Source organism: Limanda limanda, chromosome 18 (genome assembly GCF_963576545.1).
Source record: "Limanda limanda chromosome 18, fLimLim1.1, whole genome shotgun sequence".
Lineage (NCBI taxonomy): Eukaryota > Metazoa > Chordata > Actinopteri > Pleuronectiformes > Pleuronectidae > Limanda > Limanda limanda.
In genome coordinates, this window is record NC_083653.1 from 19,070,500 (window position 1) to 19,097,433 (window position 26,934).

At 39.8% G+C, this 26,934-nt stretch overlaps 1 protein-coding gene across 1 annotated transcript; it reads right to left on the bottom strand.

The window, feature by feature from the left end:
- Positions 1–210: 210 nt before the first annotated feature.
- On the bottom strand, positions 211–22,292 carry LOC133024120 (adhesion G protein-coupled receptor F5-like). The gene is made up of 28 exons (XM_061091092.1): positions 22,256–22,292; positions 21,894–22,058; positions 21,011–21,181; positions 20,516–20,647; positions 19,126–19,296; positions 18,971–19,015; positions 18,736–18,867; positions 17,352–17,522; positions 17,197–17,241; positions 16,962–17,102; positions 15,573–15,743; positions 15,390–15,462; positions 9,791–9,932; positions 8,579–8,671; positions 8,069–8,296; positions 6,930–7,177; positions 6,385–6,490; positions 6,246–6,304; positions 5,904–6,049; positions 5,606–5,818; positions 5,015–5,224; positions 4,764–4,916; positions 4,499–4,677; positions 3,070–3,234; positions 1,553–2,953; positions 1,424–1,465; positions 358–417; positions 211–273 (listed from the first exon to the last, which is right to left on the bottom strand). Exons 1-28 carry the CDS (start codon positions 22,290–22,292, stop codon positions 268–270), a joined length of 4,905 nt encoding a protein of 1,634 aa, XP_060947075.1. The 3' UTR covers positions 211–267.
- Positions 22,293–26,934: the final 4,642 nt, after the last annotated feature.

Genomic DNA, 26,934 nt, shown 5'->3' on the forward strand with positions numbered 1-26,934 from the left:
TTGTCTTTTTTAGAGTTTTATTAAATTCTAGTACAATTTACTCAGCCAATTTTACTGTGTAAATGACTCCGCTGCAACACTTCTGTTTGGGTTTGTAGCTTGTGAAACGTGGTAGACATCTGAAAGACATACACATTGTTGATAAGACAACACATTCAAATAAACAGGAAAGCTGCTTAATTTGAAAAAACTTACATCTTCTTCCAAGTAGTCTGCCTATAAAATTGTTTCCACTCAAGGAGGAAATGCCATATCTTCTGGAGCATATCACGTCTGTAGATTCAACAACATTTGGGATGCATTGAAAACCTGAAAACATTCTAAGCATTTCATAAAAACGAAAAAATAAACACTTACCCTCGTAGAATTAGAGCCAGTGCTTGTTCGAGGTGATTTCCTTCCGAGGATAGATCGCGTCTGCAGGCAAAATCAAAACGATGGCAATGTCAAAATGAACAGTATTAGGAATCAGTTATGCTAGTACTTAAAGTGATAGTTCACCCAAAGATTGGAATCACAACAAGGTAATTTACACTGTGGTTTAAGCTGTTATGTCTTCATGTGATCCATGCATGAACGTGGCTCCAGAGGAGGATAACAGAAGACATTAAGGCTAAAAACCTAGTGTAAATGACGCTAATCGGGTCAAATTTGAATGTCAGGTTTTACAGACACTTGGATGACACCACAAGAGCAGTATGGAGGCATACTTCAATTCTATTCGATTTGGGTACAAGGATGTAGCCCTGACACCCCTCCACAGTCATAGTGGTGAGTAGATAAGGATTGAAATCTCCTTTTTGGGTGAACTTTCCCTTCAAGAGCAGTTTGAGATTTTTAACTTGCCAACAGTATACTGAAAGGATGGATAATACTCCCATGTATGTGCAGAACAAATTGTGAGTGCATGAAACGATTTATAATTACAACCTGTCATTGTTGTTGATGATGTATCGAGGTGCTGATAAATGGAGTGTTGAATTTCGATGGTGAACACCGCCATATTCCCAAAGCTTATTTAAATGCCCCCTGCCTGTAACTCCATATTTTGTCTTAAAGGCTTAAATTAGTGTGTATAATTTAGTGGCATTTAACATTGAAGATGCTTATTGTTCACCCAGAGAAAGTATAGAATTGAAGATAGAGTGGTATAGATCTTCTGTGAATAATGGTATGTGTACACAGGAGGTGCTTTGCTTTTTTGTTACTGAACAGCTTTATTTTAAAACAACCTGCGGCACAATGCCCTTAATTTGATGAACTTGTTATACACGCACAAATGCAACATAGAGGCTTGTTATAGGATTCAAATTCAAAAATCACACATTACCAAAAGGTGCTTTTCTTTGCTAAGATGCTGCTAATGCTACCTCCTGTGTACACATGCTAGGATCTATTATTGGCTATTCCAAAATCGACATACCTTTGAATCGAGAAGTACCCCAAACAATAAAATGAAGAAACCCTGAGGAAAATCAGAGATTCAAATTTCATAATCATCAGAATGAAAGAACACAAAAGCAATGTCTTGAAATTCAATGGTTGTAAATACCTGTAGTGAATTGAAGAATGCAAAGGCAATATGGATTGTTTCATTTGTTGATGATACCATGGTTCCCACAGCCAGACCCCAGGTCAATCCAAATAAAGGAGTCAAAATGACCAGACACCTTGTTATGACCACCAGCGTGTGTTTTTCATCTGATTGTGCAGCGTCTCCCACACCTCTTTTCAGCATTTTGTATAAGACCCAAATTACAATTAAAATATTGATGAAAACTATGGTCAAGGCTGGTATCACCATGGCCAGGAGGGCTTTTGCCTCAAACCAGTTCAGCCAACAAGCCTCGGATTTCCTGATGTATCCATTCCCCGGTGCTGTGACAGCAACAGTAATAACAGCTATAATCAGAGGACAGCCGTATCCTAAACAGAAACCAATGGCCAACATGATTGACTTGGACATGTACGAGAAGACCATGACCGTCCTGTAAAAGAGCAAAAGGCCTGACACGAGCATCCAAAAGAATAGAGCAAGGTAGAAAAAATGCATAAAAAATGTTGCAGTGCTGCATGGTCCAAGAGGAAGTTCGTAGTTCCCCCCTGGGTTTTCAAGGGGATTGTTTGCTATAGAGGCACCAATGATGAAACAGATATCAGCGATCAACAGAGACAGGGCTGTATTTACGATGGAAACGTGACGCATGAAGGCAGTGCTATTCCTGGTAATGGCTTTCCAAACATACCCTTCAATAACTAGACATATAACCAAGCTTGCCAGAGATATTCCAACTCCAACATAAGTGATTATATCCAAGGCTTTTCTTAGAGATGGAGGGATGTCCGTTGCCATCAGAATTGAGAAGGAGGTGAGGTGGTTACAGCTGCAGGTTACTATGTTGTTTATGTTGGAAACAAACTTACATCCCTCATCATCCCAAGCACCAATATTATCAAAAAGTGTGAAGTTCCAGAAGACGCACTGCGGGTTCATTGTCAAGGAGCTGTTCAGCTTGTCGTAGCTCAGAAGGACATTCTGAACTGTGGCATTTATTTTGACAAGCAACACGGCTGCATTGATGGCATTATCACTGGCAGTTTCATTACTGGTGGTATTGAAGGGGCTGACGTTAAAGGTTGAGTTTCGGGTCGGCATAACAATATTAAGGGTTGAGAGGAGGATGGTGGTAATAAAAACATTGCTCATGCTGTTTTGTGTAATGTTTAGGACGATGCTGGAGTTCAGGTCTGCCATGAAGGTGTCATCAAACTTTGTTCTGTTTAGCAGGATCCTTGGAGTCCTCACGGAAAACTCTCCGTCCAAATCACTGGAGAGGCTCTCCAACGAACCCAATAATTTCGAGCTGGAATTGCTGGTTTCATTTGCATTCAAAATGACCCAAGACTCTCTTGATTCTTCACCTATGATGACATCAATAGTCTCTAGGATATTCTGTAGATCAGAAGACAGGTCTCTGTGAAAGTCCACCCCCGTCAAAATGTCAAACAGTGCATTAGCTTAAATAATACACATTTACTAAAAGAATACAAAGTGTAAGGTTAAATTACCTGCATTATGGTTTCATCAACAGTAGTTGAAACATTTGCAAGAGTGTTTAGGATGTCAACGATGGCTGATATGGTTGCAGTTGAATTTTCAATGTCCTGTCTTTCTTTCTGGACAGCTTTACTTAGATTCCCTACAAATTCTGGCACTCCCTCCACAACCAAAGTCTGAAAGAAATAAAAACTGCTAAAGATTTTGACGCAAACATTTTTTAAACGTGTGAATTTGCAGGGATAAATATTTTTGATGTGGACAAACAGTCCCATACAATATGTCCAAGAAACTATTGCAAAAAACGAAAGTATTGTCATCATTTAGATTACATTTTACCACTGATACAATGATAATGAAACAGCATAAGATACAAGTACATATTTTAAAAGAATATTCGGTCAGACATTTTAATTGGAATCAAAAACATGAAAATCTCCAATTAAATAAAACATAAATAAAATAAACGACATACAACCCAAAAATTAAATAAAATGGACTCTCTGGCTCTGTTCACAAAATGTGCTGTTGAATAAGTATTGGCAGAGGATACATCGGTAATAGCTCGGTAAACAGGATGGGAAGGTTATGCTTTTGATGAGCATTAAAGTTTGATTTGCATTAGGCTTGTATTCCAGTGTTTCCTCTCGGATTGTGTATGTGTGTGTGTGTGTGTGTATGGGTGTATTAGTGTGTGACCGAATCAAACCAAACACAAAGATCAATCAGGTTTTGGTTATTACTGTTCGTGTAATCCTGAAACAGCGGCGGTAATAATAAACTTAGTGGAAACCCCGTCTTCCCAATTTTTGTTACCACTGTTCTTAAACAAATTGTACAGGTCCCCTTGTTCTCGTTGAAGGGCTTTCCTCTCTAATGAAGCATTAAACCCATTTTTTTTCACTTCATCTCATTTCTGGTTCACCCTCTGTTTTGCTCTGCATGAGTGAGTGTGGGCGGGACCAGTTTGGGGCATGTGAGTGAGTTGTAACTCCACCTCACTCCCAGACACTGACAGACACACAGATGAGAGAAGCTGCAACTAGCTAAATGTTGGTGACATTCTTAAAAGAACTCACAGGTAAACGCAATCACTTTATCAAGGTCAGCAAAATTTTATACATCATGTTTATATATATCGTACGATAAGTCTATATAGTAAATATTGTGGCAGCCCTACATACAGCATTAATCCATCATCACATTTTCTAAATATCAAGAGATAAGTTTGGGTGTTCAAAGACTGTCTTAAGGAAACGGTAAAATGACACATTCGGTTGAGAGGGGTGTTGATCACTAAAGTAAGATGTTGGAACTTGACTAAGTTAACCAAAAACAACCTGCATCCTGTGAATCGAATTGAGCTCTGCAGCCCCTAAACAATAAATCGGTATCGATCAGCAAATAGAAAGCAGTTTGATGGATCAGTAGCTCACCTACCTGTGACTCAATCAGTAATTCATTGATTTCTATAACAATGCAGGTGTCTACGACCAGTTTCCACTCGCCCGTTTCCTGACATTCCGCCAGCCTTTTCCCTACTTGACCTATATCACACTCAATGCTTGATCGGTCTCCTACTCGGCCGGTCCCATACTGAGCGTCATTGCATCTGAAATCTGATAGAGTTCAATAAACGATTAATGAATAGGACAGAAAAAACAGCAAACAAATTGTGTAGTTACACTTTAAAAGTTGATCTTACTCTCTTTGAAGATCGTCATTGTCGATTTCATTTCATAACTTGATGGGTTTTCTACCCTGCATGTAAAAATGACTTGATCTTCCCCTGATCCGCTGCAGCTTTCTAATTTGTAATCATGCTTGATGCAGTTGGTGTCTTCATCGGTAATAGGAACTAAAAATTAAAGTGTTGTTGAGGAGATAAACTTTTAATATATTTCTAAGAATTCATAGCATGATCAGAATGAGGAGTTTCCAAAAAACAGTCCTTACCTGAGCTCAATGGGTCTTTGCCTTGAAACCACTTGATTTTGTAGGGACGTTGCACACAACACTTGAGTGGTTGTATCTTTCCTGTTAAGCATTTTACATGAAATTCACTCTTGAGACGCACTACAGGAGCTTCTTTGATTTTGCTTTCCGTTACAAATCCTTTTTGCTGGAATTCCAGGTCGTTTTTGCTCAGAGTACAACTGTAAGGTCCTGTGATCAAGAGAAGTAGATATCACTGAATGCATTAGTAAAACAATAAAATAAAGACAATTCTAAATGGTAATACTGCATGTCAATCAAGATGAGAGCATGCTGGGTGGGATTGGCCTAACTTTACCAACAAATTTGATCAATGATGCAGTAGTAGCGATAACAATTTGTATAATTTCTAATATTGTATCAACAACAAGTTGATCTTTTAATAATACATTATATCCGGCCTTGAAGGGCAAACTCCGGAAGAAAATCCGTACACCTTTGTGTGGCTACCTCCGGAGTTCAAGTCTGAGAACGTCTTGTTTCATTAAGTTGTGAAGAGTTCATGTTAATTGATTCCTTATTAGTTAACACATTCAGCAAGCTCTGACTTACCACTATCACCAGGAATGACGTCTTTAACTTCAAGCATAGACATAGAATTGGTAGTGATTATATTAAACCTTCCACCATGTTTAATTTCCCGTCCATTAAATGTCCATCTGGAACTGGAAATTAGTCCCACGCTAAAGCTTTCTGGAGGCTCACACTTCAGGGACAGGCTGGCACCAGTGTAAGTGAGCTCTGGAATGCTGATCGAAGTTGAACCTTTGGATAAAACAGAGTTGAACAGTCAAATTCATCTAAGTTAAATAAAAGTAGTAAACTACTACTACTCATTTTTCATACTTACTTTGGTAAAATGCAGAAACTGCGCCAATGACAGGAGCAATCCCACTATTTTTTATTGCTTCAGGGAGTTTTTGATTTTCGACCAAGATTTTATCAAAGTCCACTTGTGTCGTCTGTACAACAAATTTTGTAATAATGCTTCCTTTGCTGTAAACACAGAGAAGCAAAGTTGTGATGTGGAGCTGTTGGGTTTATCTATACATTTTAAGGTCTTGACTTTCTCTGTAAATGCCTCAAGATAATGTATATTAAGATTTGGCGCTTTACGAATAAAATTGAATGTGGAATGGGCTTTAACTACGGCTTCCCAATTTTTGTTAATGCCTGAATTCCCACACTGTACCTGAATACTGTCACAAAACCTCCTCTATATCCTGGTATTCCTTTAAACTGCTCAACTATCTGTGGGAGAGACAGGGTTAGTGATAACATATGAACTGGAGATGCAAGTTAAAATTGAATAGTATTAACAGTACACTTACCACTGGATCGATCTTTGACTTCAAATCTTTGTACACGGTACTTGATGTGTCACTTAATTCTGATGTGTAATCCATGTCTAATCTCATTACCATTTCCATATTGAAAACTGTTTCTGTAAAAAAGTAGACGAAAAACATGAGCAAAGTTATGATTAACATTCAATTATTGTAATACAAAGACACGGAAAAACACAGGAACCTTATTAAAATATGTTGGTTGTTCTAGAACGAGGTGGTACAGTATCATACAGCTGTTTATCTCAAAATTACTCATATCCTTTATTACAATTTATTTTCTGCAGCGAGTGACAACTGGCCCTTTGTCAATTTAATAAAAGAGCATGTACAGAATATGCCACGTTTTTCTCAGTAAAACAATACCTGTTTGGTTATTAGCTGTCGTTGGTGCACTGGTGGTAGTGGTGGGGGTAGTGATAGCAATCGTAGTCATGGTGGTAGCAATCGTAGTAGCGGTCGTGGTAGCAGCCGTAGTTGTGGCGGGGGTGGGGGTAGTGTTAGTTGTAGCAATCATAGTCGTGTTGGTAGCTGTCGTCAAGATCGCAGCCGTAGTTGTGGTTGGGATGGTGGTACTGTTAGTGGTAGCAATCGTAGTCGTGGTGGTAGCCGGGGTAGCCGTGGTAACAATCGTAGTAGCGGTCGTGGTAGGGGTAGTAGTCGTGGCAGCAGCTGTAATGGGGGTGGGGGTAGTGTTAGTGGTAGCAATCGTAGTCCTGGTGGTAGCCGTGGTGGCCGTTGTAGCAATCGTAGTAGTGGTCGTGGTAGGGGTAGTGGTCTTGGTAGCAGCCGTAGTTGTGGTGGAGGTGGGGGTAGTGTTAATGGCAGTGGTAGCAATCGTAGTCGTGGTTGTAGCCGGGGTAGCCGTGGAATCAGTCGTAGTTGTGATGGGGTTGGGGGTAGTTTTATTGGTAGCAATCGTAGTGGTGTTGGTAGCCGTGGTCAAGGTAGTAGCCGTAGTTGTCGTCGGGGTGGTGGTAGTGTTAGTGGTAGCAGCCGTATTCATGGGGGCGGCCGTTGTAGCAATCGCATTAGCGGTTGTGGTAGGGGTAGTGGTCTTGGTAGCAGTCGTAGTTGTGGTGGGGGTAGTGTTAGTTGTAGCAATCATAGTCGCGTTGGTAGCCGTGGTCAAGGTAGCAGCCTTAGTTTTGGTGGGGTTGGGGGTAGTGTGAGTGGTAGCAATTGTAGTGGTGTTGGTAGCCGTGGTCAAGGTAGCATCTGTAGTTGTGGTCATGGGGTTTGTAGTGTTAGTGGTAGCAATTGTAGTCGTGGTGGTGGCCTTGGTAGCCGTGGTAACATTTGTAGTGGGGGAAGTGGTTGTGGTAGCAGCCGTAGTTGTGGTGGATTTGAGGGTAGTGTTAGTGGTAGCAAACGTAGTCGCGTTGGTAGCGGAGGTCAAGGTAAAAGAAGTATTGGTAGTGGGGGGGTCTGTAGTGTTAGTGGTAGCAGTCGTAGTCGTGGTGGTAGCCGGGGTAGCCGTGGTAACAATCGTGGTAGTGGTCTTTGTAGCAGCTGTAGTTGTGGTGGATTTGGGGGTAGTGTTAGTTGTAGCAATCATGGTCGTGTTGGTAGCCGAGGTCAAGGTAGCATCCGTAGTTGTGGCAGGGGTCGGGGTAGTGTTAGTTGTCGCAATCATAGTCGTGTTGGTAGTCGTCGTCAAGGTAGCAGCCGTTGTTGTGGTTGGGGTGGTGGTAGTGTTAGTGGTAGCAATCGTAGTCGTGGAGGTAGCAGGGGTAGCCGTGGTAACAATCGTAGTAGCGGTCGTGGTAAGAGTAGTGGTTGTGGCAGCAGCTGTAATGGGGGTGGGGGTAGTGTTAGTGGTAGCAATCGTAGTCCTGGTGGTAGCCGTGCTGGCCGTTGTAGCAATCGTAGTAGTGGTCGTGGTAGGGGTAGTGGTCTTGGTAGCAGCCGTAGTTGTGGTGGAGTTGGGGGTAGTGTTAGTGTCAGTGGTAGCAATCGTAGTCTTGTTGGTAGCCGTGGTCAAGGTAGCATCTGTAGTTATGGTCAGGGGGTTGGTAGTGTTAGTGGTAGCAATTGTAGTCGTGGTGGTGGCCGGGGTAGCCGTGGTAACAATCGTAGTGGGGGTAGTGGTTGTGGTAGCAGCCGTAGTTGTGGTGGATTTGGGGGTAGTGTTAGTGGTAGCAAACGTAGTCGTGTTTGTAGCGGGGGTCAAGGTAGCAGCGGTAGTTGTAGTGGGGGGGTTGGTAGTGTTAGTGGTAGCAATCGTAGTCGTGGTGGTAGCCGTGGTAACAATCGTGGTAGGGGTAGTGGTCTTCGTAGCAGCTGTAGTTGTGGTGGATTTGGGGGTAGTGTTAGTTGTAGCAATCATGGTCATGTTGGTGTCCGTGGTCAAGGTAGCAGCCGTAGTTGTGGCGGGGGTGGGGGTAGTGTTAGTTGTCGCAATCATAGTCGTGTTGGTAGCCGTGGTCAAGGTAGCAGCTGTAGTTGTGGTTGGGGTGGTGGTAGTGTAAGTGGTAGCAATCGTAGTCGTGGTGGTAGCCGGGGTAGCCGTGGTAACAATCGTAGTAGCGGTAGTGGTAGTGGCAGCAGCTGTAATGGTGGTGGGGGTAGTGTTAGTGGAAGCAACCGTAGTTGTGGTGGAGTTGGGGTTTGTGTTAGTGTCAGTGGTAGCAATCGTAGTCGTGTTGGTAGCGGAGGTCAAGGTAGCAGCCGTAGTTGTAGTGGGGGGGGTGGTAGTGTCAGTGGTGGCAATCGTAGTCGTGGATGTAGCCGTGGTATCAGTCGTAGTTGTGATGGGGTTGGGGGTAGTTTTAGTGGAAGCAATCGTAGTCCTGTTGGTAGCTGTGGTCAAGGTAGCAGCCGTAGTTGTCGTCGGGGTGGTGGTAGTGTTAGTGGTAGCAACCGTAGTTATGGGGGTAGCCGTGGTAGCAATCACATTAGCGGTTGTAGTAGGGGTATTGGTCTTGGTAGCAGTCATAGTTGGGGTGGGGGTAGTGTTAGTTGTAGCAATCATAGTCGTGTCGGTAGCCGTGGTCAAGGTAGCAGCCGTAGTTGTGGTGGGGGGGTTGATAGTGTTACTGGTTGCAATCGTAGTCGTGGTGATAGCCGAGGTAGTCGTGGTAATAATCGTGGTAGGGGTAGTGGTCTTGGTAGCAGCAGTAGTTGTGGTGGGGGTAGTGTTAGTGGCAGCAGCTGTAATAGGGGTGGGGGTAGTGTTAGAGGTAGCAATTGTAGTCGAGGTGGTGGCCGGGGTAGTAGTGGTAACAATCGTAGGAGGGGTAGTTGTCTTGGTAACAGCAGTAGTTGTGGTGGGGGTAGTGTTAGTTGAAGCAACTGTAGTCGTGTTGGTAGTGGTGGTCAAGGTAGCACCTGTAGTTGTGGTTGCGGTGGTGGTCGTGGTGGTAGTCTGGGTAGCCATGGTATCAATCACAGTAGCGGTTGTTGTAGGGGTAGTGGTTGTGGTAGCAGCAGTAGTTGTGATCGGGGTGGGCGTAGTTTTAGTGGTAGCAATAGTAGTCGTGTTGGTAGCCGTGGTCAAGGTAGCAGCTGTAGTTGTGGTTGGGGTGGTGGTGGTGATAGTGGTAGCAATCGTAGTTGTGGTGGTAGCCGGGGTAGCTGTGGTAACAATCGTGCTAGGGGTTGTGGTATTAGCATTAGTTGTTATCGTGGTGGAGGTAGTTTTAGTGATAGCAATAGTTGTCATGGGGGTAGCCGTGGTAGCAATCGCAGTAGCGGTTGTGGTAGGGGTATTGGTCGTGGTAGCAGCCGTAGTTGGGGTGAGGGTAGTGTTAGTTGTAGCAATCATAGTCGTGTTGGTAGCCGTAGTCAGGGTAGCAGTCGTAGTTGTGGGGGGGAGGTTGATAGTGTTACTAGTTGCTATCGTAGTCGTAGTGATAGCCGGGGTAGCCGTGGTAACAATCGTGGTAGGGGTAGTGTTCGTGGTAGCAGCTATAGTTGTGGACGGGTTGGAGGTAGCTTTAGTGGTAGCAATTGTAGTCGGGGTTGCCATGGTAACAATCGTAGTAGGTGTAATGGTCGTGGTAGCACCCGTAGTTGGGGTGGGGGTAGTGGTTGTGGTAGCAATCATTGTCGTGTTAGTAGCCGTGGTCAAGGTAGCAGCTGTAGTTGTGGTTGGGGTGGTGGTGGTGTTAGTGGTTGCAATCGTAGTCGTAGTGATAGCCGGGGTAGCCGTGGTAACAATCGTGGTAGGGGTAGTGTTCGTGGTAGCAGCTATACTTGTGGTGGGGTTGGAGGTAGCTTTAGTGGTAGCAATGGTAGTCGAGGTTGCCATGGTAACAATTGTAGGAGGGGTAGTGGTCGTGGTTGCAGCCGTAGTCGGGGTGGGGGTAGTGGTCATATTTGTGGTGGGGGTAGTGTTAGTGGTAGCAATCGTACCAGTGTTGGTAGCCGTGGTCAAGTTAGCAGCCATAGTTGTGGTGGGGGGGTTGGGAGTGTAAGTGGTAGCAATCGTAGTCTTGGTGCTAGCTGGGGTAGCTTTGGTAATAATCGTTGTAGCGGTCTTGGTAGGGGTAGTGGTCGTGGTAGCAGCCGTAGTTGTGGTGGGGGTCTTGGTGGGGACATTAGTAGTAGCTGTGTTACTAGTATTTGTTATAATGGTTGTGGGTGGAACGTCTGATGTTGCTAAGCTAATTGTGGTGTTTTGGCTGGTGGCATAAGTACCTGGAAATATATTTAAGAAGACATTATCAAAAACTGACTTTAATGTACAGTACTGACATTTCACAGAAAATAAATACACAGCAGTGAGTGTTATTACTATGCACATATTTCACACTACTTTTCATTTTGACTGTTTTGAATTTTACCAATGACTGACTCATTATTTTAACATAATTTGTAATTTTAAAGCGATAATACAAATTATGTTGGGATTTTTATAACTATGGTTTTCACTTCAATTTGATGCACCTGTGGAGTTTGATCAATTCATAATTATCTGTACAATTATGTGTTAAACTGGGAAAAAAAAGGACTATTTGACAGCTGTGCAAGAGTTAGCCTCTCCATTCTTTTAAAAATGTACTCATATCGACAGTGGAGGGGGAAGTTATATGTGTTGCATTCAAATGTGTTGTAACAAACAAAGAAGAGTCACTTTTTCTCAAACACTCACTTGTCACAGGTGTTGCAGCTGTTGTAGTGTTCATAGCTGTTGTAGCAATAGGTGTAGAATGGATTATTGAGTGTAGTGCAGTTAAGATTTTGCAGTCTAAATTGTAAAAGTTTTTCTGTTTAGCTGGTAGATCTCTGTTGTTTATGTTCAAATGGTTTTCATGTTTTCACACTCTGTGTTTCTGTTTCCTGTTTTATTTTGTAGTCTCTGTTCCTTGTGTGTTGTTTCTGTCTTCACTTCCTCTCTGTGATTGTTTGCCCCAGTCCTCATGTGTTACACCTGTGTTTAATTGCCCCTGCCTCCCCTGTGTGTATAAAAGCCTCTGTGCTTTCCTTTGTCCTTGTCGGATTGTTTGTTCTTGTTGATGTTCCATGGTGCTGTCCTGTCCTGTCCTGATCTCCTGAGCCTCTGCACCTCTGAATCCCTTGTGTAAGCTTCCTTGTGTTTTTGTTTCTCCCTGTTATTTTTTATGTTTTGTTTTGTGTCTGTTAAAGAACTTGTTAAATTAAAAACATAGCTTTTGTTTTAAACTCTGCGTCTGGGTCCTACTCCTCTCCTTAATCCTGACAGTGTAAGGTTTCAGCCAAGTTATTGCCGTAGATTAAATGCTAACTAAAAATTGAACACTAACCAGAATGTACTAATAGAGACCACTGTTACCATGATTGTTCATCCATACATTCACCAAGCTTCACTTTATAAGGAACACTGTACTATTACTGGGTTGAACATTTGTTGTTGCAACAGGTAGTTGTTGAATACTTACTTTTTACCACTGTTGTGGTGTTAACATGTATTGTAGCCGATGTTGAATCTGGGGGGAAATGTACAATTAAGTATATTTCACAGTGGTTAAGACAAATGTTAGGTGAAAACCATAAAGATTAATGTATGATTTTAATCAGGGTTTTCTTATATCAAATAAAAACACCTTGTTTTGGTGAGGGTAAAATCTATAAAATGAGGATAAATTACAGACAAATATTAAGGACATTTTGAAAAACTGTGAGATTATTTGAAAGCACTGACTGGTTACAGGTGTTGTTGCATCTGTTGTGGTGTTCATATGTGTTGTAAGTGTTGAATCTGAAAAGATAATTTTACAAATATGTAAATGCTTTATCCACTCACACATGCATTAAAAGAGCGCTAGTATATGTTTTTTCTTTCACACTACATTCAACACGGGGCCAAATTGGGGTTCATTGTCTTGCTCAAGGACACGATTAAATGCATACGGAATAAGCCAGGGATTGCACAGCAACCGTCCAGTTAGTGGACGACTTCATGAAGTCAAAGACTGACCCCCTTGTTATAGCACAGTGGGACACTAACTGTTACAGCTGTTGAAACTGTCGTAGTGACTATTTTCCAATAATACAACAGAAACTGTTATTTAAGTCTAGATCACTTACAGCATTTCACAGCATGTTTACCATACATCTAAAATTACGTCAAAACTGAATGGTTTTTCTTTTCATTTTCAAGCATACATATGTTGAAAAGAGCCTTACTAATGATTATTAAATACTTTGGTTACTACAGTTGCTGGGGTAGTTGTGGGTTTAGTGGTGTTCATGACTGTCACATTAACAGTTGGTGTGTCTAAAAAGTATAAATCTGTGTCTTATTGACAGTAAAAGACAAAAGTACTTCAGTTTCAGTGTAGGATTCTCTCCCAGAGACGCTGACAAATTAATTTAACCAGTCTGCACAGCAACTTGGTGGATTGCTCTTTTGTTGGATGTCCTGTGCACAGTTACTTTATTCAGTGCTTCTCCTAGTTGTGTATTAGGGGCCACAGACAGCACCTTGCTGAGTACGCCGGGGAAAGGGGACAGGTGCGGTAGCAAGGCTTATGCAACATCGAATGGCAGTGACTATCGTGTTCAAACATACGCCAGCACACACACACACAAACACACAAACACTTGATTGTAATACATACCTGTTATGGCTGTGGTGGTTGGTGTTAAGAATGCTGTAGTAATCCTAGTCGTTGCAACTGTTGTAGTTTTTACTAAAACAAGGAAGTGATGAAAAATGAAAAAACATGACAAGAACATTATTAAAAAAACTGTCACACAGACTGAATCGTGGTGAACATGGCTGAGAGAGGAAGAGAAAGTGACTGTGGCCTTTACGAATTTGGTGTGGCATTGAAAAAGTTTTTAAGCACAAACACAAGTCTGAAATATGATTAAGTCGTTCATACCAACTGGATGAGTTGTTGATGGACAAGTAAAGACATCTGTATGAAAATAGAAAACATTAAATTCAGGTCTGTTACAGGTAAGTGAGGCGTGAAGAGTTTTAAAACCGACTTCCAGCTTCTTACCTGTCAGTGGCTGACAATGCTGTCCATCAGCAGGGATGGCATTGATGCATCCACATGTGTTAGAGGTGATGTCACAGGATCTATACATGAAACACTGGTCACATGACCAACGATACTGATCCTCACATCTGCACTGGTAACCACTGCTGCTCGGAGAGCAAACTGGAGACAAAAAATATATTGAAAATAATGTTAAAAATGTGACAATTTCACACATTCACATGTCGTAGCATTTATTTAAACAAATTGACTGTATAAATTGATTTAAAAGATTTAGAAAACAAATGACTTTGTTCTAAATCGTACAAATAAAAAATAAATAGGGCCCCTTTGGGTAATGCACCATTTATCCTTTATATCTAACAGGATTTGATCAGTTAGTAGTGTACACATGGAGAAAAAGCTTCCACTTCTAAATTGCCAATATCTTAAATATCTGAACTGAGATTTTCAAACTATGCAAAAATTCAAAACAAATTGGACACACACTAGGTCATCAGATAATGCTGAACATTCCTGACAGATACCCTTCCCCCTGAGTTCAAATGTACTGTAGGACCCGTCTGTAAACGCAGGTAAAGCTAAAGCATGAATGAGATTAGGTTGTTTAAATCTAAAGAAAACATATGTTTGGAGCTGCCACTTACATAATGGATGTTGGAAAACATAGACTTTCATGATTAGAAGCTGGTGCATTTTGAAGTTAGTTCTCTTTACATTAAAGGTTCAGTGTGTAAGATTTAGGTGAAAGGGATCTAATGGCAGAAATTAAATACAAATTAGTCCTAATGATGTTTTCAATTATGTTTTCATCTAAATTTGACCAGTTGTTGGTTTTTACCCTAGAATAAACCCTTTATACTTAAATACATTATGTATTTACATTGGGAGCTGGTCCTCTCTACAGAGGCTGCCATGTTTTTTACAGTAGCCCTGGATGGACAAACTAAACTCCTTTTTGAGTTATGACAACTGAAGGCTACCACAGGTTGTCTCATGTATGGAAGGGGAGGGTGAGGTCAGGGGGTTTTCAGCTGCAATATGCAACTTCATCACTAGATGTCTGTAAATTCTACACACTGATACCAGAATTGTTATGTCCTAAAACTGATAGCAGTGAATGACGATGGCTGCTCTTGTCCTCATTACCTTATCATATATCTTATTAAATTAAACATTTTTAGATTTATAAAATATCTAATAAGTTTTAAAACTATAAAGTTCTTTTATTTTGTGCTGAAGAGATATTGGAAGCACAACTATGAATTCAAGGTGTAGTAACTTCTCCACATTCATAGTAAAGCGGTAGAATGTTTCACAATAGACAAGTAACTAAGGTGTAATTGTCACCTGTAGAGATGTTCATGCCAGAGACTTGTGTGTTGTTGGTGAGGCTGACTGGGTAGCTGATGTTTCTCAGTCGGTCTATCTCTGTAACATCTGTGGTGTTCAGCTCAATTGTGATAATATATTCATAGACAACTGGAGAAGCTGCAGAAACAGAAAAAAGAAACGTGAATCAATTATGATCTGTGCTGTGGTTTACATATTATGTATCTGATTTTTGTTGTTTCCTCAGTCTTACTTGTTGGTGATGGAGTGGTCGTCAGAACTGGACAAAATGTAAAGTCTATGGAAAAAGAGAAAGAAAAGCAACAACAGAATAAGTTCAAATGTAGCCATAAGCATCTGTGTTCATCTTGTAATACTTGAAAAAAATAAAGACATAGAGCTGCTTACTGTGTTTGTCAACAGGCTGACAATGCTGTCCATCAGCAGGGATGGCATTGATGCATCCACATGTGTCGGAGGTGATGTTGTCACAGGATCCATACATGAAACACTGGTCACATGACCAACGATACTGATCCTCACATCTGCACTGGTAACCACTGCTGCTTGGAGAGCAAACTGGAGACAGAAAATATGTTGAAAATCATGTAAACAATGTGAATATTTCACACATTTCCAAGACTTAGCATTTATTTGAACAAATTGACAATATGAAATGGTGCCAAGTTTGAAACTAATTTGAATTTAAAAGATTTAGAAAACAAATGACTCAAATAAATCTTTCAAATCAAAATAAATCAGTACTCATTTGTGTAATGCACCATTTATCCAATATATCTAACAGGATTTAGAAAAGTAAGTAGTGCACACATGGAGAAAAAGCTTCCATTTCTAAATTGCCAATATCTTAAATATCTGGACTGAGATTTTAAAAATACTCAAAAATTAAAATCAAATTGTACACACACAAGTTCATCAGATAATGCTGAACATTCCTGACAGATACACGTTGCCCTGAGTTCACATGTACTGGTACGACCCGTCTGTAAACGCAGGTAAAGCTACAGCATGAATGAGATTAGGTTGTTTAAATCTAAAGAAAACATATGTTTGGAGCTGCCAATTACATTGTGGATGATTGAAAACATAGACTTTCATGATTAGAAGCTGTAGCATTTTGAAGTTAGTTCTTTTTATATTAAAGGTTCAGTCCATAAGATTAAGGTGAAAGGGATCTAATGGCAGAAATTAAATACAAATTAATCCTATTGATGTTTTCACTTGTGTTTTCATCTAAATTTGACCAGTTGTTGGTTTTTACCCTAGAATTAACCCTTTATACTTAAATACATTATGTATTTACATTGGGAGCTGGTCCTCTCTACAGAGGCTGCCATGTTTTTTACAGTAGCCCTGGATGGCCAAACTAAACTTCTTTTTGAGTTTTTATGACAACTGAAGGCTACCACAGGTTGTCTCTCATGTATGGAAGGGGAGGGTGAGGTCAGGGTGTTTTCAGCTGCAATATGCAACTTCACCACTAGATGTCTGTAAATTCTACACACTGATACCAGAATTGCTATGTCCTTAAACTGATAGCAGTGAATGACGATGGCTGCTCTTGTCCTCATTACCTTATCATAGATCTTATTAAACTAAACATTTTGAGATTTATAAAGGATCTAATAAGTTTTAAAACTTTAAAGTTCTTTTATTTTGTGCTGAAGAGATATTGGAAGCACAACTATGAATTCAAGGTGTAGTAACTTCTCCACATTCATAGTAAAGTGGAAGAATGTTTTCACAATAGACAAGTAACTAAGGTGTAATTGTCACCTGTAGAGATGTTCATGCCAGAGACTTGTGTGTTGTTGGTGAGGCTGACTGGGTAGCTGATGTTTCTCAGTCGGTCTATCTCTGTAACATCTGTGGTGTTCAGCTCAATTGTGATAATATATTCATAGACAACTGGAGAAGCTGCAGAAACAGAAAAAAGAAACGTGAATCAATTATGATCTGTGCTGTGGTTTACATATTATGTTTCTGATTTTTGTTGTTTCCTCAGTCTTACTTGTTGGTGATGGAGTGGTCGTCAGAACTGGACAAAATGTAAAGTCTATGGAAAAAGAGAAAGAAAAGCAACAACAGAATAAGTTCAAATGTAGCCATAAGCATCTGTGTTCATCTTGTAATACTTGAAAAAAATAAAGACATAGAGCTACTTACTGTATTGGATAACAGGCTGACAATGTTGTCCATCAGCAGGGATGGCATTGATGCATCCACATGTGTCGGAGGTGATGTTGTCACAGGATCCATACATGAAACACTGGTCACATGACCAACGATACTGATCCTCACATCTGCACTGGTAACCACTGCTGCTTGGAGAGCAAACTGCAGACAGAAAATATGTTGAAAATCATGTAAACAATGTGAATATTTCACACATTTCCAAAACGTAGTATTTATTTTAACAAATTGACAAAATTACATGGTGCCAAGTTTGAAACTAATTTGAATTTAAAAGATTTTGAAAACAAATGACTCAAATAAACCTAACAAATAAAAATAAATCAGTACTCATTTGTGTAACCATTTATCCAATATATCTAACAGGATTTAGATCAGTTAGTAGTATACACATGGAGAAAAAGCTTCCATTTCTAAATTGCCAATATCTTAAATATCTGGATTGAGATTTTAAAACTACTCAAAAATTAAAATCAAATTGTACACACACAAGTTCATCAGATAATGCTGAACATTCCTGACAGATACACGTCGCCATGAGTTCAAATGTACTGGTAGGACCTGTATGTAAACGCAGGTAAAGCTACAGCATGAATGAGATTAGGTCGTTTAAATCTAAAGAATACATATGCTTGGAGCTGCCAATTACATTATGGATGATGGAAAACATAGACTTTCATGATTAGAAGCTGCTGCATTTTGAAGTTAGTTCTCTTTACATTAAAGGTTCAGTGCGTAAGATTTAGGTAAAAGGGATCTAATGGCAGAAATTAAATACAAGTTCATCCTATTGATGTTTTCACTTATGTTTTCATCTAAATTTGACCAGTTGTTGGTTTTTACCCTAGACTAAACCCTTTATACTTAAATACATTATGTATTTACTTTGGGAGCTGGTCCTCTCTACAGAGGCTGCCATGTTTTTTACAGTAGCTGAGGATGGACAAACTAAACTCCTTTTGAGTTTTTATGACAAATGAAGGCTACCACAGGTTGTCTCTAATGTGTGGATGGGGAGGGTGAGGTCAGGGTGTTTTCAGCCGCAATATGCTACTTCACTACTAGATATGAGTAAATTCTGCACACTAATACCAGAATTGCCATGTGCTAAAAGTGATTGCAGTGAATGACAATGGCTGCTCTTGTCCTCATTACTTTATCATAGATCTTATTACATGACAAATTCTGAGATTACTAAAGGATAAAATAAGTTTTGAAACTTTAAAGTTCTTCTATTTTGAGCTGAAGAGATTTTGGTAGAACAACTATGAATTCAAGGTGTAGTAACTTCTCCACATTCCCTGTAAAGTGGAAGAATGTGTTCAAACTAAACCAGTAACTAAGGTGTAATTGTCACCTGTAGAGATGTTCATGCCAGAGACTTGTGTGTTGTTGCTGAAGCTGACTGGGTAGCTGATGTTTCTCAGTCGGTCTATCTCTGTAACATCTGTGGTGTTCAGCTCAATTGTGATAATATATTCATAGACAACTGGAGAAGCTGCAGAAACAGAAAAAAGAAACGTGAATTAATTATGATCTGTGCTGTGGTTTACATATTATGTTTTTGATTTTTGTTGTTTCCTCAGTCTTACTTGTTGGTGATGGAGTGGTCGTCAGAACTGGACAAAATGTCAAGTCTATGGAAAAAGAGAAAGAAAAGCAACAACAGAATAAGTTCAAATGTAGCCATAAGCATCTGTGTTCATCTTGTAATACTTGAAAAAAATAAAGACATAGAGCTGCTTACTGTGTTTGTCAACAGGCTGACAATGCTGTCCATCAGCAGGGATGGCATTGATGCATCCACATTTGTCGGAGGTGATGTTGTCACAGTATCCATACATGAAACACTGGTCACATGACCAACGATACTGATCCTCACATCTGCACTGGTAACCACTGCTGCTTGGAGAGCAAACTGGAGACAGAAAATATGTTGAAAATCATGTAAACAATGTGAATATTTCACACATTTCCAAGACATAGCATTTATTTGAACAAATTGACAATATGAAATGGTGCCAAGTTTGAAACTAATTTGAATTTAAAAGTTTTAGAAAACAAATGACTCAAATAAATCTTTCAAATCAAAATAAATCAGTACTCATTTGTGTAATGCACCATTTATCCAATATATTTAACAGGATTTAGAAAAGTAAGTAGTGCACACATGGAGAAAAAGCTTTCATTTCTAAATTGCCAATATCTTAAATATCTGGACTGAGATTTTAAAAATACTCAAAAATTAAAATCAAATTGTACACACACAAGTTCATCAGATAATGCTGAACATTCCTGACAGATACACGTTGCCCTGAGTTCACATGTACTGGTAGGACCCGTCTGTAAACGCAGGTAAAGCTACAGCATGAATGAGATAAGGTTGTTTAAATCTAAAGAAAACATATGTTTGGAGCTGCCAATTACATTATGGATGATTGAAAACATAGACTTTCATGATTAGAAGCTGCTGCATTTTGAAGTTAGTTCTTTTTATATTAATGGGTCAGTCCATAAGATTTAGGTGAAAGGGATCTAATGGCAGAAATTAAATACAAATTAATCCTATTGATGTTTTCACTTGTGTTTTCATCTAAATTTGACCAGTTGTTGGTTTTTACCCTAGAATAAACCTTTTATACTTAAATACATTATGTATTTACATTGGGAGCTGGTCCTCTCTACAGAGGCTGCCATGTTTATTACAGTAGCCCTGGATGGACAAACTAAACTCCTTTTTTGAGTTTTTATGACAACTGAAGGCTACCACAGGTTGTCTCTCATGTATGGAAGGGGAGGGTGAGGTCAGGGTGTTTTCAGCTGCAATATGCAACTTCACCACTAGATGTCTGTAAATTCTACACACTGATACCAGAATTGCTATGTCCTTAAACTGATAGCAGTGAATGACGATGGCTGCTCTTGTCCTCATTACCTTATCATAGATCTTATTAAACTAAACATTTTGAGATTTATAAAGGATCTAATAAGTTTTAAAACTTTAAAGTTCTTTTATTTTGTGCTGAAGAGATATTGGAAGCACAACTATGAATTCAAGGTGTAGTAACTTCTCCACATTCATAGTAAAGTGGAAGAATGTTTTCACAATAGACAAGTAACTAAGGTGTAATTGTCACCTGTACAGATGTTCATGCCAGAGACTTGTGTGTTGTTGCTGAAGCTGACTGGGTAGCTGATGTTTCTCAGTCGGTCTATCTCTGTAACATCTGTGGTGTTCAGCTCAATTGTGATAATATATTCATAGACAACTGGAGAAGCTGCAGAAACAGAAAAAATAAAAGTGAATCAGTTATGATCTGTGCTGTGGTTTACATATTATGTTTCTGATTTTTGTTGTTTCCTCAGTCTTACTTGTTGTTGATGGAGTGGTCGTCAGAACTGGACAAAATGTAAAGTCTATGGAAAAAGAGAAAGAAAAGCAACAACAGACTAAATTAATTTGTAGCCATATGCATCTGTGTTCATCTAGAAAAAAGTAAGACATTCAAGATTATAATGTTAACATTAAAAAGATGTGAAACAAATATTAATTACTCATTAAAAAGGCTGTAGTCAAAATAAGAATATATTTGACCATTGGTCTTATAAAACTTTTTGATAGAGCTACTTACTGTATTGGTCAACAGGCTGACAATGCTGTCCATCAGCAGAGATGGCATTGATGCATCCACATGTGTTGGAGGTGATGTTGTCACAGGATCCATACATGAAACACTGGTCACATGACCAACGATACTGATCCTCACATCTGCACTGGTAACCATTGCTGCTCAGAGAGCAAACTGCAAACAATAGAACATACATAGATCAGACTTTTTTAAGAACAGAGTGTGGGTATGAGGGGCTTAGCATGTTGTGACCATGTGTAAACTGTCAGGTTACATCTTTACATTTTACAGTCTGGATGTTTTGATTTGGTGCTTAAAATTTAACTGAATTAAGTAACATTTATTTTCGTTCATTCTTTGTTACCTTGTTTAGATGAGTGCTATACAAGTACATAACAAATAAAGTTATATTCAGAGCAAGACATTTATAGAAACAACTGCAACAATAGTGTGTGTGCAGATGTTTTTCCTACCTGTAGAAATGTTGACATCAGAGATTTGCATGTGGTTGATGCTTATGGTGTAACTGATGTTGCTCAGAATGCCCCTCAGTGGATTTATTAGTCCAACATCTGAGATGTTCAACTCAACAGATATGAGGTATGTATAAACAACTGGAGGAGCAACAGAAGATAACAGAGCGACATGGGAAACTTAAGTTAGCTTCTTCATGGTTAAAGACAATACATGTAAGCTCTAATCAAATGGGTCATAAGTAAACATGATTCTTGATCAAATGATCTGATTTCGTCGAGTGGCATCTACTCTGCCAAGAAACAAAAACGAAAATATGGCTAGTTTTTGATACAGATTAAAAAACATCAAGATGATGTTAAAATGTAAAAGTGCATATTAAATAAGCACAGAATAAGCATTTAAAGTTCACCTGTCTTTTGCTGGCAGTACTGCCCATTGGATGGAATACTTTTGATACAGCTGCAAGTGTCATTAGAGATCTCATCACAGGCTCCGTATGTAGCACAGTTCGTAGAAGACCAGACGTACTGGTCCTCACATCTGCACTGGACGTTACTGCCATTTAGGTAACAAACTAAACACACAAAAGCAAAAGAGAAAAATATTGAAGTCAGACAGCTTTGCAACTTACTCTAAATATACAATGTGGACCAGGTTGAGTATTATGATTAAAATGAGTCAGTACTAATCCTGTTTGGGGTCACTAGAGTCACTGAATCTCAAGGATTTATTCTTTGTTGAACTAGTGCTTGTGTGTTTACCTTCACTCACCTGTGAAACCCAACAGGGCTTTTCTGTTAACACACATTGGAGATAAGAAAATATTTTGTATTTTGTTGGCACGGGCACTTCGGCTTTGGGGTTTTTCACTGAAACATTCACTGAGGTTTTAGTATTGACATTCAGGCTTTAAAGCTAATTGAATAAGGTTTGTAGCTGTTGTTATTCGGAACAACGATTTGGATGCAATGTCTGGACCGTTTTGGAAATGGTGTGTGGAGGACCACAGAGCCTGCACAAATAAAGGTGTGAATGTTTATGTGGTTCCAGATTGCACTGCTATTTTGTGGTTCACTTGTGATTGGAACACTCAAGACAGTAGTTATACCAGGTCTGAACAGGGAGTCCTACTTCATTCTTGTACTTTTCCATTATTCAAAGTAAAATACTGCACTTTTTACTTCACTGCCCATTTTACATATACAGTAACTTTTTCTTAGATTAACAAACATTTTTTTTTCAGATTAAACTGGTAGTTCCACACCATTTAGCTTCTGTCAGACTCAGATTTAAGACTTGTTGACTTGAAAAGTTCCCTCAAATATAATTTACCCTTTTAACTTCTTGGATGGAGGTCAAATTATTCAATACTTTACAAAACACAAAGATAAGTAAAGGGTTCCAAGAAATAAAATCGGATTTGTATATCAGAACTTAGTTTTATATTCCTTTATCTGAAGTTGATCTTCTCACAACCCCTCAATTCCATCTGTGGATCTTCTTGAGGAGTCTGAGCTTAAGAGCGGACAAAGCTATCTGACTGTATGTAAAGTGGGTAGTCGCTCATCTGCAGAACGAGGCCTTTTACATTTGATGGACATGAAGCTGGAGAGTTTGTGTTCCTTATATGTTATAACTTATTTTAAATGTTAACATGAACTCCATCTGTAAGGTAAGTTTATAAATTAGAATTTGTGAGCTGGAAGTAGATTAAGTGATTTAAGGCTCAAATTTAACCACACACTCAACCTGATGGGCAAAGACAATTTGAAAAACAGCATTAAAGGGGACATATTATGAAAATTCCACTTTTGTAGTGCTTCTACAAGTTAATTTGGGTATCTGGCATGTCTACCATCCCAAAACCTCTGGAAAAAAACAACTCCCGCAATTTGTTGTGGTTCCTCTATCAGAAACTATACTCTAGATGGCGTCGAATGGGATTACCACAAACTAATACGTAATAGATCAAAATGCCCATGTAGTACACGCCCCCCACCACCACTCGAACCACCACTCGACCCACCCACTTTTTTAGTCCATCGGAGTCCGGCCGGCCGCCATTAAATTCTTGCAAGCCTTGGAAACACTTGGATAAGCTAACAAGCAGCATGAATCGAATTCCACACCCAAGATGCTCAGTGCTCGGCTGCACAAATCAGCACAAATGTCTTCATGTGACTCCAGCTTCAGAAGACACAAGCTTGAGATGGATTGAGTTCATATTTGATGGCAACATTCCTGCAAGAGTTGGCAAACATCTGTTAGTTTGCTCTAACCACTTTTCATCGGACTGTTTTATCAACCTGGGCCAATATAACGCCGGATTCGCGAAAAGGTTGTTTTTGAAAGAGGGGTCGGTGCCATCTTTCCATCGCAACACTCAAGACGAGGGAAATGTACGTTTTTTTTTAAATAATTCTGGTATTTGCTTCTTTTAGACGTTTTGTGTGGAGGCTTGTGACGTTAGCATGTTGTGGCGTGTGTGTGTTGGGGTGGGGGGCTAGTATGTAGTGGTTGGGGATAGAGATGAGACTTTACAGGAGTTTTCATGTTGGACTATTAATAACATTATTGAACAATTCATCGAGGAGAGCAGACTAACCTGCTGTGCGAACACCGTGCAAATATCCTTGTATGCATGACAGTAGTACAAACATGAATAACATTGCTGCTTTTGGTGTTTAGAAAAGCACATCTGTTCACGGTGCTAGGCTACATCGCGTAGCATACCAGAGGGACCCAGCCAAGATGCACACATATGGCACGCAGCTTTCTATGAAAACACTGCGACCTCACTACAAAAGTACAGGTTTGTTTACCCTCAGTTACTTCGTCATGTCATTGATTGTGTCTCCTTGTTAAAGTTGTAACAGCATCTCATTTGTTATGACTCCACGGATACTGAATGTCTGTTTTATCACAGGCACACAGAAAACTGTGCCCTGCAGTGATGTCGGTGTTGGGACCTCAGCTGTAAGAGACCTCGCTTGGAGGAGGGAGAGGACAACCCAAGTTGTTCAAGTATGGACTTCGGATATCCACAGGATGCTACCTATGATCCTGATGACTCTGTCACAGTCTTGACTGAGTCAGCAGATATGACGTGAGTGACTTAATATTTAATCTAAACATTTTAATAATCAGATGGATTACCATCCACACTTATTTTAGCTGTTGCAGCCTTTTGGTGAAATCTTTGTCTTTCTAATAGAATGGAATCTTCCAACCCTGTTCATAAGACACCCACATATATTGTCTATGAAAACTGCCTCCTAGAGCTGTTTGAGGTGTGTCCTGTGTGTCGGCGGGGGACAGATATGCAAACAAGAAGGGTTGGGACATTCCTCTCTGTAGAACAAAAGTGCCCACACTGGGAGTTCAATCTTTATTCATACTGGAGAAGGTTATTGTTAATTGACTTTACCTTAATTCACAACATAATTCACTTGGAGTAATTCATTGAACATAGAATATTATCATCTGAATTTGTGGAACAACAAATCATACAATGCCATGTGAAATGACATATAAAGTAAAATAATAACTAATTACCTCTATTTTTGAAGGACATTGTGCCAAGTTACACGGTGATGGACCTAAGGACCAACACTATTATTGATCTGCAGCTGGTTCAGGTGAGTAACATAAACTCCAATTTGTAAACTAAACAAAGTTATTGAAAATGTGTCACATTTCCAAGGCAAATTTCAGATGGAAAAGCAGTATGTCTTGATTCAAGAGTATGCAGGGAACTCATTACGACTGGTGATGATAATCTGTTTATTCAGAACTGCCAACTTGAGAGTCTCGGTAGGTTAGGTCATGCAGCTGAAAGTGCATAGCAATATTGCTTCAACAAGATGTTGTTGAAAAACACAGCACTAGCTTACAGATCCTATAACTACTTACAGGGCTGGAGAATTAGCGCATCTAAACAATGACATAAAAGATTATCCACAGGAGTCTGTCTGTAGGGTCAGAAATGAGTCATTAGATGTGTAATCAGCCTAAGCCTTCCCCAGACAGAGGCAGAGTCATTGGCTGAGAACTGATGTTTGTTCATTATCAAAGTCGTGGAGCACATCAATAATTAGCATAAACTGGTGATTTCCTTATTCTAAAACCAGAGCAGAAAGTTCAACTAATTGGCAATTTTGTAATTAATTCACTCATTCACACAATACATTGAAGGCATGCCCTGTTTGGAACATTATTTAGACCTTATATGGGGGTTAATTTTGTTTTTTAAATATATAATATAATATAAATTTTAATACTTAATTTCTGAGTTGTATAATGTGTTCTGTTTATTTATTGTGTCTGTTTTGTTATGGTTTGTTTATTTATTGTTCATCTGTATTATGTACCCTCAATCAAGGCATTGCTGCAAAAGAGCCGTGTGCTCAGTCAATTCTCCCTGAATAAATAATGATGATGATGATAGTGTGTCTGTGCATGACACCAGCCTTCTGCAGATTAGAGAAGGTGTTGACTAACAAGAGGGTTCTGAAAGATGTGGGGAAGCTGAGCCCTCACTACCAGACCTCGTCGTTGGAGTCTTTCAATAGCGTCATTCTGCGTTTTGCACCCAAAAACGTTGTCTTTCCTTTTCTTGGAATGTTATGCAGGTATTGACAATACACCACTGTTCACACATATACACACACTTTAACGTGTGGTCAGATACACATATAATGTCCTTTGAGCATAAACACATACATTCTTCTTCTGCTTCTCAACTTCAGATACGCACACACATATCTCCAGCTGGTTGCAAGACTGAATATTCTCATGCTCCGTATCAAGAGAGAGGCTTCCTCTCATAGTGCATTCGTGAATCCCTCCATTGTGTTAAGTTCTGATATGGCCTCTCTCCTGTGAAATTATCAGTCTTGGAATGCTTTGAGGCTGGAACACTGTGACCTCTGGTTGCACTTCATTTTACCTCACATATACTGAGCACACACACTCAGGTAACATGCTTGTGACCTCTGGTGGCCACAACAGTGACGTGCATGTACAACGTCGTCATCATCACGCGACGCCAGGAGGACGACCCAACGAGATCCGACCAATCCAAGAAGAACCTCTGTCATGCCCAGAATAAGTTATACGCGCACTTTGTCTCTGCGCCTTTTTTCGTTTCCTGTGCAGCTTAACTGTGTAGAACTGAAGGCCCATGCATGATACAATTGCTGGACACTGCATTTTCCTGACCTGTGACCTTTGAATAAACCTGCTTAATTTTAACTTGAGAGCGAGGCGTCCTGCCTTTGATTTCCACCCGCAACACAGGTAACAGTACAATAATTTTTTCAAAGAAATGTATACCTATTATTTATTATACAAACTATTATACACGCATACACACATGCTGTTATTAATATTATTTTCTCCCCAAAGACTCTACCTGGCAGCCCTGCAAAATGCTGGGCGTCGCCAAGCAA

What these genes read in the sequence shown, in the direction of transcription:
- LOC133024120 (XM_061091092.1), bottom strand. Translation starts at nt 22,292, where the DNA reads ATGTGTGTTAACAGAAAAGCCCTGTTGGGTTTCACAG. An exon ending in TGGCATGAACATCTCTACAG is followed by an intron (nt 17,523 to 18,735) that starts GTGACAATTACA and finishes TTCTGTCTGCAG; the next exon opens with TTTGCTCTCCAAGCAGCAGT. An exon ending in AATTACTGATTGAGTCACAG is followed by an intron (nt 3,235 to 4,498) that starts GTAGGTGAGCTA and finishes TATTTCTTTCAG; the next exon opens with ACTTTGGTTGTGGAGGGAGT.